We start from the raw sequence: 18,145 nt of genomic DNA on the forward strand, positions 1-18,145 counted from the left end.
GCACTGTTTACAGGATCACTGCCTCTGATTTCTCCCATGATAGCTGACAGAAAGACCCTCTCACACCAATGAAAAGTGAGCATTGATCTGACACTAACTGTTGACAGGCTGCAAAAATGTTGATAGTGCATTTAGCAACAGTGCCCCAAGCCTTGGCAAATGAGAACTCATGCTCTCCAGTTATTTTTTACTATTATATTGCCCCTTTCTGCAATGTGTATTAATTGGCTGTTTTGGTTTGCTATTTAGCAGCCAGCTTCCTTTTAAGCTAGAGCTCATTCCCTTAACTGTTTCCACAGCTCCTGCTCTGCCAAAAGGTTAAACAGACCTCATTATCTGTTTCCTGCAGAGACCTAATTTCTACAAAAGGCCTTGAGCACAGCAATATGATTGGCAGGAAAAATAATATTACAAAAAGCTGTTTTCTCACCTAGCCAAGAGTGAGAAGCATAGATACCATTTGAAATGATGTTCCATGTGGGTCTCATCAGCCGGGCAGGATATTCAGCCTCTTCTGGGTTATGATGATTCTCACATCTGCCCCTTTCAGCATGGCATTCTCCAGTAGCATCCTCCAATATTTGAGCAGATTAAGCAGTTAAGGAAGCTGGAGGTCAAAATGTCTCCATTTCTCCTGAACTGCTGCTACAAAATACAGCTGCCTATGAAACTGCAAGGCAGGCCCTGCTACAGCCCCGACAGCAGGGAGCAGGCACTCTCCCACTCCCCAAAGCAGTTTCCTGCTTAAACTTCCCAGGCAGACCAGGACCGCTTCTTTCCGAGGAAAGACAAAACTGCGACCTGGGGGTGCCACAGTTATCATTCCCAGGCACAGAATATTTGGCTCCCCACAGCTAAGCAGCATGGGACAACCCGTACGCAGCCCTGGTCCTCTTCAGGACCTCAGTCCTCTCAGTGGTCCAAGATCTCACAAACCCCATTACACCACACACAAAAGGGGAAGGCAGCTATGGTTTTAAGACCCTGCTGGAAGAAGAGACTGTGAAGGAAACAGTCTGAAGTCCCACCTCTCCTTTTTATTCACTCCCAGTTTCTCTAGTTTCCTCCAAAAGAAATGCAGTCCTTGTGGTCAGAGGTCACTCCAAAACACAATTCAATGTGAACAAGCAAAAGATAAGCAAAATATGCAGTGTAGGCTTCTATAGAGAAGAGTTGTCCTCTTCCTAGACTGTACGAAGTTGTAGGTGAGCACAATGAAGCATCAAGTCCTGAGAGCATTTGGGATTGTCCTGTGTCATGAGAAGAATGCTGCTATGTAATCATATTCAGCATCTATCAGCTTTTATTGTGCTGCATTTGGCTGACTTGCACAAGATTAATATTTTAGCTACTCTGCCAAAACACACATAAAAGAAAGGAGACAATTGAGACTCAGATTACCATTCACATCTCAAAGAGGAAGCTCTCCATCAGAATCTTATAACCTCACCTGAAGGAACAACTGGTTAGTTGTTCTTTGAACTACACACCGATTTGTCTCAGAGTGCAGAGATTGTGCTTGAAAGTCACTACAAACAAATAAAAAAAAATCTTAAAAATATCACTGCTTATAGAGTATAGCATTCTTTATCATCCACCCACAGAACCCACCAGCAATATAACAAAATGTCATTGGGACAGCCTCATTAGCAAAAGCCCTTGGAGACTGTTAGCCTGAATGTAGACCAACTGAATGTGTAGGTGGACATTAAATCCAACCCAAAATAATCAAGCAGCTCCAGATGTCAGCAGATCTATAATCAAGGTGGTATTTCAGTTTATGCTCTTTTAAGGCTTCAGTTATTATTACTGTATCTGGAGAATTGAAGTCTTTAATATAGCAAGATGTCAGTTCCTCAAACATCATCCTCCTTCCCATTTGGCAATGGCACTACTGTAGGAACACCTGATGTCTGATATGTTTGAAGAAATCAGCAGTTTCACACTTGAGCACCACCATCTTGAATTTCATTCTGCAATTAACAGGCAAGATGGTGCATGAAGTTCAGGCCTTGTGAAAGGCAAAACAGTGCTGCTAACTCAAAAATGGAGTTCAGGACTCAGCAGGTCCCAGGAGAGGCTGGTCATCCACAAGGCCTCTCTCAAGATGCCTGGAATCCCAGCTTATAGCCTCATGTTGTCCCTCTGGTGCCAGCACATCTCAGCAGAGGACCACACATCACCTTCAGAAGCACGTGCATCATGGGTACCACCTGCCCCAGCTCTCTGTGAAGTCCAGGCTGTCAGAGGTCTGAGCACAGTGGGCTAAGAGATGGTCCATTTAAGTGTCATAAACAATTCTTTAAGACAGCTATTTAGATTTGATTTGTACCATTTAAGCTTGTTAAAAACAGTGTACTTAAGACCACTTCATATTTCAATTTTTTTAAGAAGTAACAATTTACTATGAAAATAATAACAAGAGACCTGTTTCTACTCATGTCTGTATTTTAAAACCTTTGAGTAAGATTTACTCAGGCTTCACTATACAAAATGTCTTTCAGCATCTTAAGTGAAGCTGCAATTTTTAAAAAACATAAATGTTTTTAGTTTCTAGAGGTTTCTAGAATCAATGTCTTGAAAGGCTACCCTTCTGGGGCTCAGCAAGGCCTTGAGGAGTGTCTCCAGTGCTTGAGGTGGGAACACTGGCTGCAAGTGCACTGCATCAATCTGGATGCAGTCGCAGGAATTAGTCATCCTCTGAGTCACTCTCCCCTCTGGCTGGGACACACGCCCTGATTGAGGACATGAGCTGGTCCTGGATCTGCTTCCTGGGGTTCTCTTCAAGGTCTGTCTTGATGGCACCAGACTCAGAAATCTTCCACTCTAATTCTGTGCAGTGCAAAACAAGAGTCATGAATGTAGGGGAGCAAACTGGAGAAAGCCCACCCTTGGCTCCCCAGATGACTTCCCTTATCATCCTACCACACCACCACCACACCAGGGCCCTCCTCCTCTTCTTCTTCCATACCCAGACCCAAGCTCCTGCCCTGTTTACCACACTAGCTCCAGCCAAGCCCTCCTTTCCCAGTCCCTAGTGCTGGCACAGGTCTCAGCCCAGGGCACAAAGGTCAGGATACTGCTCTGTATCCACCAGTGACATCCCCAGTGTCAACCTGCTCACCTTGCAACCAGGAGTGCAAAAGAGGTGATGGATACAGAGCAGCAGCTTTAGAGGCAACTCTCCCATGAAAGTGAATTCTACCTCCTTTTAACCACATAAGGGCAGAAGATATATTTGCACACCTATTGCCAGTGAAGGAATACTGCTCATACATTACAGCTGTTCCCATCATATACTGAGCTCATCACAATCAGAAGAGGCAGGGAATAAACTTAATAAAGGGGAAAAATTATGGATATTTCATTTACACATCTGAATTATAAGTATTTTCCAGGGATGTACCTTATAAATAGAATTCACCCCTTTGCCTCTACATCACACACTAAATATTAGTTCCTTTAGACAGTAAAGAGAGACTTCACCACCAGCAGTAGGCCCAAATTGGACTGAATTGCTTCCCAGAAGTGGCAGAAAGTCAATACAACACATTCAGTTGAAACCTTTTCCCTACTCCTGCTCACAATCCTATCATCAAATCTAATTTATTTCAGATATCACAGAATAATGAACACAGCCTCACACTTTCTTTAATCTTCAGTGGAAGGCATCTATGCTTAGGGGAGAAGGAAGACATAAAAGAAAAGTGCAGAAATTTCAGTACACAGCTTTCTGTGATGACTGAATTAAGCTGACTCAGTCAGGGACAACAGACAAACATATGCCATCATCTTGAAAATGAAACAAGGAGCCCTACAATCCAGTAGGCAAGTGCACAGATTATCATGTCACTGCAGGCAAGGGCAGTCGTTCATGCCCTTGAACACCCTAAGAACATGCATGGGTACTGTTTACCCTTTAATATAACCAATATATCCAGCAAAATTTGTTTCACCCAACACAGGGCATAAATACTTGCACATGCAAGACAAATACCTACATGTTGGCCTATCACTGCTTTTACAAGACAGCCATGTGGTTGAGCCATAGGGGTGAAAAAAAAATCTAATATTTTCAGTACCTCTCTTCTCCTAAGCCTCATTTCTCTCATTCCCAGCAAAACAGTTCTGCTTTTCCTTTGGAAGAGCAGAGATGCAGACACTCACCATCCCTTGTCAGGTTCATGCCACCGAACACCAAAGGCCCAATGAACTGAGCTTTGATGTCTCCCTCCAGGTACACAAATATTGTGGGCAGGTTCTTATCAGGGTAGTTGGGAATGCAGGTGGTAGAAATAGCTTTGATGAATTTCACATCTCTGAACTTCTTTGCAAGCCCACTCATATGTTGATTTATTAAGGCACAAAGTGGAATTCTGTGAAGAACAGCAACAGACACACATGAGGAGAAAACAAGAGACAATTTAAAAAGTAAACAGCTCCAGAAGAAAGGTCAGAAATATCAGACTGATGACTTTCTGGAAAGGCAAAAGTACCAGAAGCAATTTCCATATTCCAGCATTCAAAGGAGATCACCACCACTGGAGATTTTGGTGTGTGGTGGGTTTCTTGTCTTAATATATTCGTAATGCAACCTTCCCCTCTACCCCCTGTGTATTCAGGGAAACTGGTTAATGAATTTAAGATACTTAGAAACTGCATGAGCATGGGTAAAATAAAAGCAAAGCTGCTCTTGGATGAAGGTATGCAAATGATGATCAACACCCCTGAGGCAATTAGAGACAAAGAACAACAGCAAGTATTTATAACCTTTCCAAAAAAAAAATCTAGCAACATTAACAGACCTTTTTGACAAGGTTTTCTGTCATAGTGACAAGACTGCAAACCTTGCTCATTCCATTTGTATGCCACTAGAAACCAAGCTAAATATATAATGATCCTTCCTATTCACAGGCCCTTGCATTTAATCCAGAATAATTTCCAATGCTTGGATATTTCAGTGGCAGCAGCTACCTCTATGGAAGCTGTATGGTACACATCTTGCAGTGTTGTAGAGATGCATAAAAAAGCCACCTCATGGTAACATAATTCTAGAATGAAGTTCAGCAGTCTTGACTCAACAGTATTAAAATTACTATTTTGTTTTTATTTCTTAGAACTCCAAAATCAGTCCTTAGCTCTACAGTAACTACACATTTACATAGGAGCATTTTCAGCTATCGACAGTGCAAGGTTTCATGGTTTAAAAAAAAAAATTCTTACCCTTGTTTGTAGAGGTGTAAGACTACCCATATACCTTTTCCAGCTTTTGTAATCTCTTGAACATAATCTTTTCCTGAAATCTCCAGAACTTCCCCAAATTTATTCTTCATTTGAGCTGCCTTCATTTCTGCTAACCTTTGCTGCCTAAATAGCCAGGAATGAAAAAGACATCTTGTGAATAGATACATTCTTTTGACAGAACATAACTTGAAGGAGCTGGTTGAGGCCTAGACTTCAGACACAAATTACAAACTTCTAATCCCAGAGCAATGAAAGCAAAATGACACAGTACATGCTCTTGTATTTGGATCACAGGCTCTTGTATTTGCATCACATGCAAGAAGTAAATCTATGTTTCATGAAATGCTTTTTTCCCTCATTTCTGGCTTCACTAGACATTTCTTCTGCACATAATACACTACCAAACTAAATGGCAACAGCCAGGAGAGATGTTATGAGATAGAGGGAAACCAATGCTAATTATGCAAATCTGCAGCACCTTAATCTCATTCACACAAAAATTAGGAAATACTGGAGGTGATCTTCAAAGCTCACAGGATCCCTGGCCATACACTCAGCAGGTGCACATTATCTCTGCAAAGCTAGGCTGTAGATAAAGGATACTGAATTCAAACGCTGTTATCCTTGTAAAGACACTTAGAAGCTCCACAAGAGACCAGAAACACAACCCCCTTCTTCCATCATCCTAAAAACATCCTTTCTCTTCAACAATATCTAAAAGCATATAAAAGACAGACCCTCCAATTATCATTAAAGCCAAATTTTGCAAGCTGCTCTGACCTGTACATTTCAATAGCTCTCTCATCTTCCTCATTAAATTCATCTTCATTCTCTTCTAGCTCTTCCAGAGTCATGTCCTCATAAGTTTTCACTAGAATAGAAGAAACATTAAATCAGCAAAAACCTCATTCCAGGATTAACACTCATTAACTTTCATCAGTCCAACAGAATTTATTTACTCTAAAGACAGATTAATAGGAAGTATGTGGTGGATTTTTTTTTAATATTATTTTACAATAACAGAATGGCTTGGGTTGAAAGGCACCTTAAAAATCATCCAGCTCCAATCCTTCCTGCCAAAGGCAGGGACACCTTCCACTAAATCAGGTTGCTCTAAGGCCCATGAAACCTGGCCTTGAACACTTCCAGCAATGGGACACCCACAACTTCTCTGGGCAACCTGTTCCAGTGCTTCACAACCCTCACAGCAAAGAATTTTGTCTTAATATCTAATCTAAGTCTACTGTCCTTCACCTCAAAGCCATCCCCTCTTGTCTTATCTATCACTAAATGGTCTCGTAAAGTTGGAATTGCCCTTAGGAGTTGGGACTTCAGTGATCCTTGTGGGTCCCTTCCAACTCAGGATATCCTATGGTTCTATTCTAGGATTCTAAAAAGTCCCTCCCCAGCTCTTTTTTCAGTCCCTTTGGCACTGGAAGGTGTGGGCTACAGTTCTCCCCTAAGCCTTCTCCTCTCCAGGCTAAGCAGCCCCAGCTTTCTCAACCAGTCATTATTATTCCTACTGGATTGTTAGGAAGTGTTATGTGCTTTAGACATACAGATGGAAAGAATATGATGGAGAAGGCCTCTGAGCTGAAGGCTGCCTAGACTAGCACCCAACTACCTGCATGAGCTTGCAAGCTTAGCAGCTGTAGCAGAGACATGCACATTCACCTGACAGACTCCCTTTGCACCGTGCTTGTTTCAGTTTCTAAACATTTACTTCCATAAAAATACAGAGCTGACACGAAGAGCAAAGCTTTTCTGTGCTGGAAGAATCTATGTGTTCAGGAACACATTTGTTTGATACCATTAACAGCTGATCACCCTGCGCAGATGAAGCTTCGGTATCCCTACAGACCTGGAAAACGACACATTGCTTTACAGGCATATAATCATTGATGCTGGTCATTTCTTCGAGAAAGCTTCCCCCAGGAGCCATTCCAAGGCTTGTTCTGCTGCTGCCTGACTTGGCTGATCACTCACCCAGAGATTTCTGAAGGATGGCAAACTGCTCCTCTTCTTTTGCCCGTTCCTGTTCCTCCAGGTTTTCCTTTGGAGGAAGGATACCTTTCTTGCGCAGAATGTCATTCCACTCCGTGTCTTTATTTGGATCCTAGAACAGAACAACAAATAGATATTTCTTCAAGGTGAACTTTACAGAAGTTCAGAACTTAACTCAGTTGCTAAACTGGTAACTGGATGGATGGTGCCAGAAAGTCACAGTGCAAATCCTCCTGATGCTAAGGCTTCTTTCCAGCCCCAGACCTGCAGTACCCTGAAGACTGACTTTGTTTTATTCCATCCCACTCACAGCACATACAGGAGGTCTTGACTGGGTCCTAAAGTTTGAAGCATTGTAATCACTACTGCATCTCTCACAAAGTGCCACAAAAGGAGAGGGTATTAACTAGGTGACAGAGAAGCATGCTAGCCAGAGGGCTTCCTTATAGACCCTCAGCAGGACAGGCCATCAAACCAATGGTCACTGCATGAGGAAGCACTAGTGACAAGACACACACAGGCACAAACCTTACAGACCTAGCTCTCAGTACATGGGAAGTCTCCTTGCTACATTCAAGTCTGAGTGTCTATGTAAGTGCTTAGAGAAAAGCAAGCCATCTCTGTCAGCCAGGCCCATTGCTAAGGATTCAGATCTAAATCTATAGCTAGACTATTCCTGAGATTTTTCCTGTAAATTAGTTGCAATAATCCTGCAAAATAAGGCCAACACACCCCTGCGTATTGTTGAAAAGCTGAGTAGCTGAGCATGAAATTTTCCTATTTAGCAGGCAATTTTATTTTTTAAAATACAAGAAATCTCGGCGATAAACACCCACAGGCTGATTGTGCTTCCTTGCTATCTTGGCCTAGGTCCACTTTAGAAACTGAACATACCTACTGCTTTGCTATAGCCTGTATCAGTACACCTTACACCAGGTCTGTTCACAGCCATATAACCGTACCTCTTCTCCGACTAAGCCCCAGTACTCATGGACTATCGAGGACAGAAAGGGAGGGGTAGGGGGCAGAAGGGGAGAAGAAACAGAAAAAAATAAAGAAAAAGAACAGTGTAGCTCAGCAAACACAACACCAGATATTTTCCCCCCGTCTCTGACGGCGGTCACCTTTCCCTCGACCCCGCATTTACTATCATTTATAATCACACTGATGCAGTGCCTGAAACGCCGACCCGCTCACTACAGTAGTGAGATGAGTACCGTAGCTGCTGCAAAAAGCAACAAACTGCCACAAACCCAGCCATGGAGCTACCGAACAACACCGCCACGTAACAGCCACCTGTGCCCCGAGAGAGCGGCACGAACCCGGGCCGCCCCCGCCCCGGCTGCCCCGGGCACTCGGCCGGGGAGGCTGTCGGCCCGTGGCTGTCGGCGGGGCCCAGCCCGGGGCACGGGCCCAGCCCTCGGCCCGGCCGGGCTCGCTCCGCAGCAGCGCCTGCACACGGCCGGGCGCGGGGGCACCGCGGCTGCTCACCTGCATGGTGCCGGCGGGGCCGCGCCGTGCCCGGGCGGCGGCGCTGGGCAAGGCCGGGCAGGGCCGGGTAGGGCCGGGCCGGGCAGGGCCGGTCGCGGCGTGCGCGGCGCGGCCGGAGGAGGCGGCGCTCCCGGCGGGGCGGGCCCAGCGCCGCCGCCGCTTCCCGCACCGCCTAATAAGGCTGGCCCCGGCGGCGGGAGGCCGCGGGCCGTCAGGGGCGGAGAGAGGGGTCACGGAGCGGTTTGGGTTGAAAGGCGTGTGAAGATCGTAAAGCCCCCTGCCGAGGGGATTTACGCCTTCCGGTAAATCAGGTTGCTCCAAGCCCCATCCAGCCTGACATAGAATAACCGTGCTTGAGCAGGGTGGTTGGACAGGTGACTCACTGTGGTCCCTTCCAGTCTTTTTTGTGACTCCCTGTAACTTTTGTTTCCACTTCACTGAGCCTTTTTTATCTGTTTGTATTTCATACCCTGCTTTATTTCCCCACTTGTTAATCTTATTTTCTTTCCCTGATCTGTTAAAAAATAAAATAAAATAAGCAATCAAGCCTGTATTATCTATTCTTATTAAGTACAATCGGCTATAATACTTGTAGTATTGTTATTATTAGATTATAGCCAACTGATATTACCAGAGATTTGTCTCTTGATAGTTACTTTTATTTCAGTTTTGAGTCTGTGTTAAACTCAGAAAACGCTGAAAAGTGTGTTGAATGTGGTGACCCAAATCCATTTGGGATCACACCCCATTCCATAATGTTAAAAATGAAGTTCTATATGTCTAATTTAATAAACAACAAAATTGCATTTAGCAGCAATTTTAACTGAACAGCAATTTTGTATAAATGAATACAATCAAGTATATTAAATCAAGCATATACAAAAAATAAATTGGCGGTGATTAATTAAATATGATTAAGGTTCACATAAAGCATAAGCAAAACCGACTGGGGTACGGGGAAGGCTTCTCACCCTGCCTCACGTATGAAACAAAGGAATCCAATCTAAACTTATATACTGTATGCTAATATATACTCATCAATATTTTTCCATAAATCTCCTCCTATTTCCGATTCTTGAAATCTACATCACTACACTGCACAGTGCATGCTCCACTTGTTGTTAGGGGGTCTCCTGGCTTTTTGGTGGTCTCTTCAGAGGAAGGCTTGCTGTCTTCCTCGCTGTCCTCTGAATAACCTTACAGGTTGCACATGTGCACTAAGCTTTGAGCTATGTAAGTAAGCATTACCTTCCAAATCAGTCTTATTATTTCATAGATAAAACCATTACTTAGATTCCATACCTGGAATTGTCCCAGCTTTGTTCATCCCAAGGCTGATTCTGCTTTGGGATCTTGCTTATCTCAATACTACATTCTGTGCCCTGTTTTTCACATGTAACATTTGTGAAGGGGCCCATCTGCTTTTCCTCTATTACTTTATAGCAATTATTGATATAGTTACAATTCAGTTAGCACGAATCATATCCATTTATCACAATACAAACAAGGCACCTAGGCCTGCCCTTTCAAAGAACTGAGCAGATCTTTTCAGCTTGCTTTTCAAAGAGACATAGCAGAGGGAAGAGACCTGCTCCTCCCTCCCTTCCCCTCCTTTTTATGCTCTAGCCCAATGGACAGCATGCTTACCTAGATCTCAGTCCCCGTAAAAGAACCCTAAAGAACCTGCCAGCAGGTCTTAAGAGTGTGTTTGAACGTGTGGAGGAAGGACTGTCTCGGCTCTGGCAAGCGCCTGAAATGAAAATTTAGAAGCCCCACTTCCACATGTTATAAGATTGTGGGCATCCCATTAACAGCCAGTTATTCTGAAGTGGGCTGGCCACTTTCCCTGGGCTAAGTCTGGGTTATTGAAGGGAAGGCACAGCCGCCTTTTCTGGCTCTGAATTAGGAGAAATGGACAGCTGTGCTTTGAGAGGACATCAGTCCTCATGGTGAGCATTTGGACGTGCAGAGGGTACCCCATACTTGTTCAATGCCCTGAGCTGTCAGGGAACTCAGCCTCACTCAGCTTAGACTAAATGCTCATCCTTGCAGGAAAAGTGGGTGAGTGTCACAAATGCAGGTGCTGTGAAGCTCTGGCCCACATCTGGTGTCTGGCAGGCAGAACCAAAGACTGAACTGTTCATGACAGTTCTGTTGTCTGAGTATTTCGCTAGAGCCTGGGCTTCTGGGAGTACCTTCTGGTTTAAATAGTCATCTTCTGTGGCTGAAATACCATTCACACCCACAGCTCTCAGTATGTTGCTGGTTGGAAATTCCTTTGAATGCCAGGAAACAAACACAGAAAGAGCATGAGCAGGAAGTGAGCACTCATTTCTTTAAAGGCTGCCCAAAAATATTCCTTTACCTGAGGTGAGATTTTTGCTCAGGTGAACGAAGAGGAACTAGCCATGCACCCTCAGCGCCGGAACCACAGTAAACTCTGAGCCCCATCTGGGACAGACTTACCAGAAGAGGGAGCAGCCCCATCACATCATTTGGTGGGGTTCAGACACAACGTGAACCAAGCATGACTCTACCCAGGACACATCTAAAGCAAAACACAGTTTCCTCCTCCCACCCAACTAAAAATATATTTACAAAGCCCATTTTCCCTATGTACTTTTTAAATCAAGCTTCAGCAGGAATAAGAGAGGCTGTTTTTACACATAGCATGCAGACAGAAATACTCCAGCCAGAGTGGGTAAGAACTGGCAGTGTCATAGCAAGGCTGAAATGTAGCTATGGCTCAGCCCTTGCAAACAGCCTGCCCTCTTCCCCCTCACCCCAGGCAATTTGCTTCTGAGCAGCTGTAATGTATTTCTTCATTTTGCCCCAAATCAGGTATTAGGTGAAGGCAGATGAAGCACTGTGTAAATGACTCATTAATTATCCAGGTGATGCACTAATGAGAAGAAAAAGTTGCTAATAAAAAGGTTCTGGGCCTGGGGTAGAGGTGTTAAGTGGCTTGTTTGCACTTGAGTGCAGGTTGTAGTAAGGCACAGACTAGGACAAAATAATAATTTTTGAAGGTAATGTGATGTATTTTTACTTTTTGATGCATTGTGGAAAATTTGGGATTGTGGACTTTATGTTATTTTGTAAGTTAGCTGCCTCTATTATACAGTATGACTGTACTGTGAATAATTTAGAAAAAGTATTGTCTGGTAATAGGGATAAGGAGTTATAAGGGCTTTGCTTGGATTTTATTCAGAGCTGGGTTTTTTTAAGTTTTACTGTTTTTTCATCTTCTTTTCAAAGCTTATTCTGACTTTTCTTAAATAGTTAATTCTCTCAGTAAAAACCCTACTTATTAATGTAGTGATGGGTGTTTTTGTATGTTGTAGCCAGCTGTGCTGGAAGTTAACTGTCCTATTTACTTGTAGACTAGAAATATTATTTAAATAAGTAGCTTTGCTACTCCAGTTGCAAGAGTTCTAGCTGGGCTGAATTTCCTTCATCATGAGGTGGTAATTTCTATTCTTCAGTCTGCATTATGCTGTCCAAATCAATTTATCCTTTTCCTGGTACAGAAGATCTCCAGTAGTATTCTCATAGAATCCAGAGAATACCATTTAGGGAATTAATTTAAAGCTATGTGGAATGTGTGAAAATGTCCTGGAGTATTTTGGGTATAACAAGTTGTAGGCTGTAAGAATTTTTCCATTTTTAGATTTGAAATGGAGGGAAGTTGTAACTTGATAGTAGAAGTTGTAATGCAGATTGCTCTTGAAAGAGACAGGCCTCAAAGTTAGCTTTGAGGTAACAGCTGTGTTTAAAAAAAAATCTTGCTGAAGAAGACCCACTGTGCCTCAATCCTAAATACATTCCAAGTAGCGGGGGAAAGCTTCTCTTCTTTCGAGCCCTTCATATCGAACTTCAATAACCCTTGACAGGTTTTGCAATGAGATCCTTTTCCTAAAAAGCAGGCTGTAAAAGGGCAATAACTTAAAATTTTAGCTTTGCTGTTGATGAACTGTGGTGTGTAGTGAGCTCTTTCCTCAAGAAAATACCAAGCTTTCTCCTTGATGTGGAAGAGCAGAACTGACCTTGCTGTTGCCTCCTCTTGCTATCCATTAGCTCTAGCCCAAGCACCCAAGTGTTTTGAAGACCTACAGCCGTCTGTGTCTCCTTGGCTGTCAGAATGTCTGGACGTGGAAAGAAGCAAGCATTGGCTGGCAACCCTGGAAGTGCATCAAAGAAAAACAAATCAGCCAAGGCAGGTCTGCAGTTCCCTGTGGGCCGTGTCCATAGGCTCCTGCGAAGAGGGAAGTATGCTAACAGGATTGGCTCTGGTGCTGCCATCTACCTGGCTGCAGTGATGGAGTACGTGACAACAGAGGTCCTGGACCTGGCGGGGAAAGCTGCACATGAAAACAGGAAGACAAGGATCCTGCCCAGGCACATTCAGCTGGCTGTGAGAAATGATGATGAGCTGAGCAAGGTCTTTGCCTGTGTGACCATTCCTCAAGGCGGGGTTATGCCAAATATCTTTTCTCAGCTCCTTCCGAAGAAATCTCATGGAAATGTTGCTTCTTCTCAAGAATATAGTGGCAGCCACTGAAACTTGTTCTTCCTGGTCTGGTCTATGCACTTATGGGGGCTCAGTACTACTGCACTGGGCACTTATGGACTGTGCATTTATGGGGGCTCAGTACCACTGCAATGTGCACTTATGGGGGCTCAGTACCACTGCACTGGGCACTTATGGACTGTGCACTTATGGGGGCTCAGTACCGCTGCACTGTGCACTTATGGGGGCTCAGTACCACTCATTTGTGCTTACTTCTTTGTTAAGTATTTTGCCTGCTAATTTAAAGGCATTTTTAAAGTGTGCTATAAAGTTTCTAGAATGCAACACTCTGGTCTCCTCTTTTCTCATGGATGGAAGAACAGAGAAAATGAAATTTTAAAAAATAGCCTAGCATAGCACCTGAATAACTTCTTAGACAGTTGAGTACATGCTTACTTTTGAAAAGATGTTGCAGGTAAGTGTTGTGAAGTAGGGAGAGGAGTCAAGATACACACTGTGTCTTGGTGCAATTAGTTCAGTGCCTCGGATAACTCTGCTTTAGAAGCTAGTAACCTTGTGTCTTTTAAAGCCTTATTGCTCATAAAACTGTAGTGAGCATCTGTTTCTCTTTGGACTGCTCCATCATTACACCAAGTCTCTATCAGGGCAAAGCAGGCAGAAAGTGGTAGAGCCATGTCTTCTCTCTTAACGCAGATGACAAATTCAGTGTTTTCCATTGTACAAAGTTCTCAAGAATATGAGAAGTGGTCTACCCCACCCCCGCCTTCTCCCCTCCATAGTCTGTTGGTTTTCTTCTATAGATCCATACATTTTTTTAAAGAGTCATTTTTGCATCTTTAAAAAAAAGGCTCTTCTATATTCAGGGGCATTTAACTTACTTTGACTGTGATTAACAAGCAACAGGTCCTCTCAAAGGAGACTTGCTCTGGTCTCTGCTTTATAGCATGTTCTTCCTCAGAGCATATTCACTGCCTTTTTCCTCTGTATTGGGACACTGTGCTGGGGCAGCAGGAGGAGGAAAGGGTTGAGCAGAAGTTGTTGCTGAGATGAAATAATTCTGAAGTGGTGAACTGTGAGATGTGAGAATGGAGATGAAAATGCTGTAAAAATAGAATGAGAGTTAGGTACATGAAGAAAAGAGCAGCATAGATGTCAGCAGGAAGCGAATGTAAAATTTGTGTGAGGTAGCATTTCACAATAGAATAAAGCAAAGAATAATTCCCTTTTTGGCAGGAAGAACTGGGTGATACTCTTTTGTTTACACTATAAAGCTTGTCAAGCAAGAAGACTGTCAGGGTACTTTCTGGTTGTTCTGACTCTGCATTTATACCTGCTGTCCTGTTGCTTACACAACAGTACTACTGATATTTTCTGGACATATTCTTTCTTCCACAACACTTGTTAAAACTTAATGCAGCTCATGAAGCTTCAAACCAGCCCTGGTAGGGGCCACCAACAGATCAAATGTTCTGCTGCTGAAGAGGAAATAAACAGAGCTGTGGCTCTTCACTGCTGCCTCACAACACACCAACAGTGAAATTATAGATCCTCAGAAACCTGGGGCTCGAACAATGAGAAAAGTTGGTTTGTTGTGGATTTGTTGTTTTTTTCTTAGAGGTGTTGCCACTCTGAGGGGTGGGGGGGGGAATGCAGAACTCAGTTTTGGCACCCAGTTTTGCAAAACATATGCTGAGGAGTATTTAAACATTTACTGGAGTAGCACTAATTACACTAATAAATAATGATGCATTCATGTAATCAGAAAACAAGTTTTTTTTCAAGGATAAAGGGTGTTATTTGATTATAAGGTAAACTCTCAACAAATATTACTGGTCTATTATGGTCATTTATGTCATTATTTGTTCCAAACATAGGTGTTGGGAACAAGTTCAGACAAATATCCAGATAATAAACACTTGGTTTCCTTGGGGTTGTATCCAGCTTAATTAATAGGTACTCTGGATGATTTTGAACAGAAATGCACAGAATAACATAGCAAAATGTTGAGGCTAGGCAATCATACCCTTTTTTCACAAAGGGGGAAGATAGAAAGGTGTTATCTTAGCAGTGAAGATGCTTAGCTTCATACCCACAGGTAGGCCCTGTTCAATAAAATTTTGGTAAGTATAGAAATCATACCCCTAGGTCATTCTAATGAAATTGTGATAAAAACTTTCTTTCATGTAATACAGTACAGGAGAGCCTTTTCAAACTACAAATACAATAGCAATAATTTTGCTTCTTCTCTTGATCACCAATGTGCTCATTTAACATGACATTAATTGCATGGTATTTTGGCTCATGACTGGTTCTCATGTCTCATGCTATAGGTTTCAACTTAGCTCAGTCACATGTAGCTGAGGCTGGTATGTGACTTAGTTACAAATCAAAGCTAAAAAACCCATTCAAAACACAGCTCCTCTGGCATCTCTCGTGTTACCGATGCTGCAAAACACATTTATCTTGATGTGGTGTTACTTTCCTAACTCAGTTATGCCATGGCACCAGGGTGTCAAGGAAAATAGATGTCTTCAATAACATCCATTAGAGAATGTGTGCACATGGTGTTCCACAATTCAATGAAGTGGTGAGCAGATGGAAGCATGGGGGTGAAATGATGCCTGGAAAAGCTCTTCTTTTACCTGTCTAGAGGACTGGATGCTGTTGACAGATGTCTTGGTTGTGCAGGGTGCTTGTAGTTCACTCTGCACTGAGATTTGTGTGTTTATAAGCTTGATATTTTCTGTCACCTTCACTTTCTCTGTAAGGAGAGGAAACATCCCAAGTTACGGCCTCAGAGTGTCTTGTCTTGGTGAGCACAAGGGATGCACAAGGTCTGATCCCATTCACTACCCAAGCTGGTCAAGCCCAGCACACCGTGGAGAGGGGTAAAGACCGGAGTGCCTCTGCTTTGAACATCCCAGATTTGATGCTGGCCTTGCCCTCTGCTGACCAGTCCCAATATTGCAATTCCTGTACACCGTTGTCCTTTTGGAAGCTAAGTGCTGCTCTTTTGAAAGTCACTGAGTAGTGAATTTGGGTTATAATCTGAGATTATACATAGGCTGTGTAACTCTGCACACTATACAGAGCTGTGAAAATGAAAGAAAAGATGTTGTATAAGACTACTGATAACCAAAGGCTATTTTGGTGTTTTTTCATGTAGCAGAGTCTCTAGTGTCATTCCTGGAGAGGCCATGCTGCCCAGCAGGGTAGGTGGCTGTGGCCCATCAGTTCACACCAGTTCATGAGGGGAAATACGACCTTGGTGCTATGCTGAATGAGGTTCCTGAATTTTGCTTCTTTTCGGATGGATCACACCTGATTGCCTCTGGGTGCTCTGAGGTCAGTTCACACCCATTCTACAATTTTGCATTATCTGCTGGAAGTTCTAGTCCATGTATAGGTATTTTTCTGGTTGATGTTTAGACAGCTGTACTCCAGAAACCTGTATTTATGTGTACACATCCAGCCACGATCCAGCAGGTGCTATCTGAAATGGCTGTGTAGTAATCCCTGGGTGTAGAAGCTTTGTAGTAAATATATCCAGAACTCTGTTCTTTCAAGTTTACATTATGTTCTCATTTAGACTTCCTCTTGATCTTTCAGCAGGCTGAAGGCTAATAGAGAGATAGTGTTTGGTGTACAAGGCTCTTTGCACCAGAGAAATGTCGAAATTTTAGGTGGTGAATCATAACCTGCTATAGGTTATCATAACCAGGTTATAGGTTATCCTAACCATAACCATGTGAATCATAACCAGCCTCAAATCCTGCCATCCCCAGCCAAAACCTCAGCCTTGCCCAGCCTGTCAGGGAGCATTTCTCTGCTTCCCACCTCTCCCGAGGAGCTGGCAGGGTCTTGCCACCACAGTTTCTCCCCACAGCGATGATGCTGGCCCTAGCCAGGCAGGTACCTTCCATGGGTGCAGGTGGGATGTGTCATGGTGCACGCAAGAGATACAGATGGGCCCATGGCGCTGTGCTCTCCCATTTTTCCTCTCTATCCCTCCCCCTTGCTTTAGTCGGCCTTTCTTTGGCCCTGCCTCTTGCTTGGTTGCTGATCTCCATGCCTGGAGGAGAATCTCTTACCACTGTCCTCTCTGTATTGCTGGTTTGCACAGATTACAGACTATTTATTTGGGTTTGTGCTAGGCAGCATGCTCAGACTCTAAAAAAAAAAAAAATAAAAAAAGACCAGGTTTCCCATTCCAGGTTGGACTACGTGCTTCCATTGGTAAATTACCTTTTTAAGCCTCACCAGTCACTGACTGCTTTAAACCCACAAAAAGCTGTGGCTTTGTGGCTCTTTGAAGCTCTCCAGCAAGGTGGAGTTTCACACATTGGAAAGGAGTCCATGGGAACACTCTGAACATTCCCCAGACACAGTCACCTTCAGGAGACCTCCGTGAGGAGCTGTTAATCACCCAGCAGGATGGGAGCAGGGAATCGTGGGCTCGGTTGGGCTGGAAGGGACATTAAAGCTCATCTCATTCTATCCCCCTTCATGCGGACAGGGACTCCTTCGCTGTCCCAGGCTTCTCCAAGCCCTATCCAGCCTGTTCTTGGACTCTTCCAGGGATCCAGGGGCAACCACAGCTGCTCTGAGCACCCTGTGCCAGGGCCTGCCCACCCTCACAGGGAATAATTCCTTCCCAATAGCCCACCTAATCCTGCCCTCTAGTTTTTGAATCCCCACGTGAGGAGAGGAAACCCATGAGGCTTAAGGCTTAGGATGGGAATTGTGTGAAGGTGTGGCACAAGGCAAATATGGACTTTGCTCCATTTAGCTCTTCGGTGGTGTTCTCAGCAGGGTGATGGGTGATGCATGCTGATAACAACAGGATTAGTAGCTGCCTGACCAGCATCCCGGCCT

The 18,145-nt window shown here is 43.7% G+C and overlaps 1 protein-coding gene across 1 annotated transcript; it reads right to left on the reverse strand.

The window, feature by feature from the left end:
• Positions 1–2,430: 2,430 nt before the first annotated feature.
• On the reverse strand, positions 2,431–8,829 carry PDCL3 (phosducin like 3). Its single transcript, XM_068180380.1, has 6 exons — positions 8,740–8,829; positions 7,231–7,360; positions 6,025–6,115; positions 5,224–5,367; positions 4,168–4,376; positions 2,431–2,832 (listed from the first exon to the last, which is right to left on the reverse strand). The coding sequence occupies exons 1-6, from the start codon at positions 8,743–8,745 to the stop codon at positions 2,690–2,692; spliced, it is 723 nt and encodes a 240-aa protein (XP_068036481.1). The 5' UTR covers positions 8,746–8,829; the 3' UTR covers positions 2,431–2,689.
• Positions 8,830–18,145: the final 9,316 nt, after the last annotated feature.

Source organism: Anomalospiza imberbis, chromosome 2, assembly GCF_031753505.1.
Source record: "Anomalospiza imberbis isolate Cuckoo-Finch-1a 21T00152 chromosome 2, ASM3175350v1, whole genome shotgun sequence".
In the NCBI taxonomy this organism is placed as follows: Eukaryota; Metazoa; Chordata; class Aves; order Passeriformes; family Viduidae; genus Anomalospiza; species Anomalospiza imberbis.

Bases quoted from the DNA above. Each gene is read 5' to 3' on its own strand.
- PDCL3 (XM_068180380.1), bottom strand. The intron at 6,116-7,230 runs GTGAGTGATCAG...CTTCTATTCTAG, and splicing joins CATCCTTCAGAAATCTCTGG to TGAAAACTTATGAGGACATG. The intron at 2,833-4,167 runs GTGAGTGTCTGC...TGCACTGCACAG, and splicing joins CATGAACCTGACAAGGGATG to AATTAGAGTGGAAGATTTCT.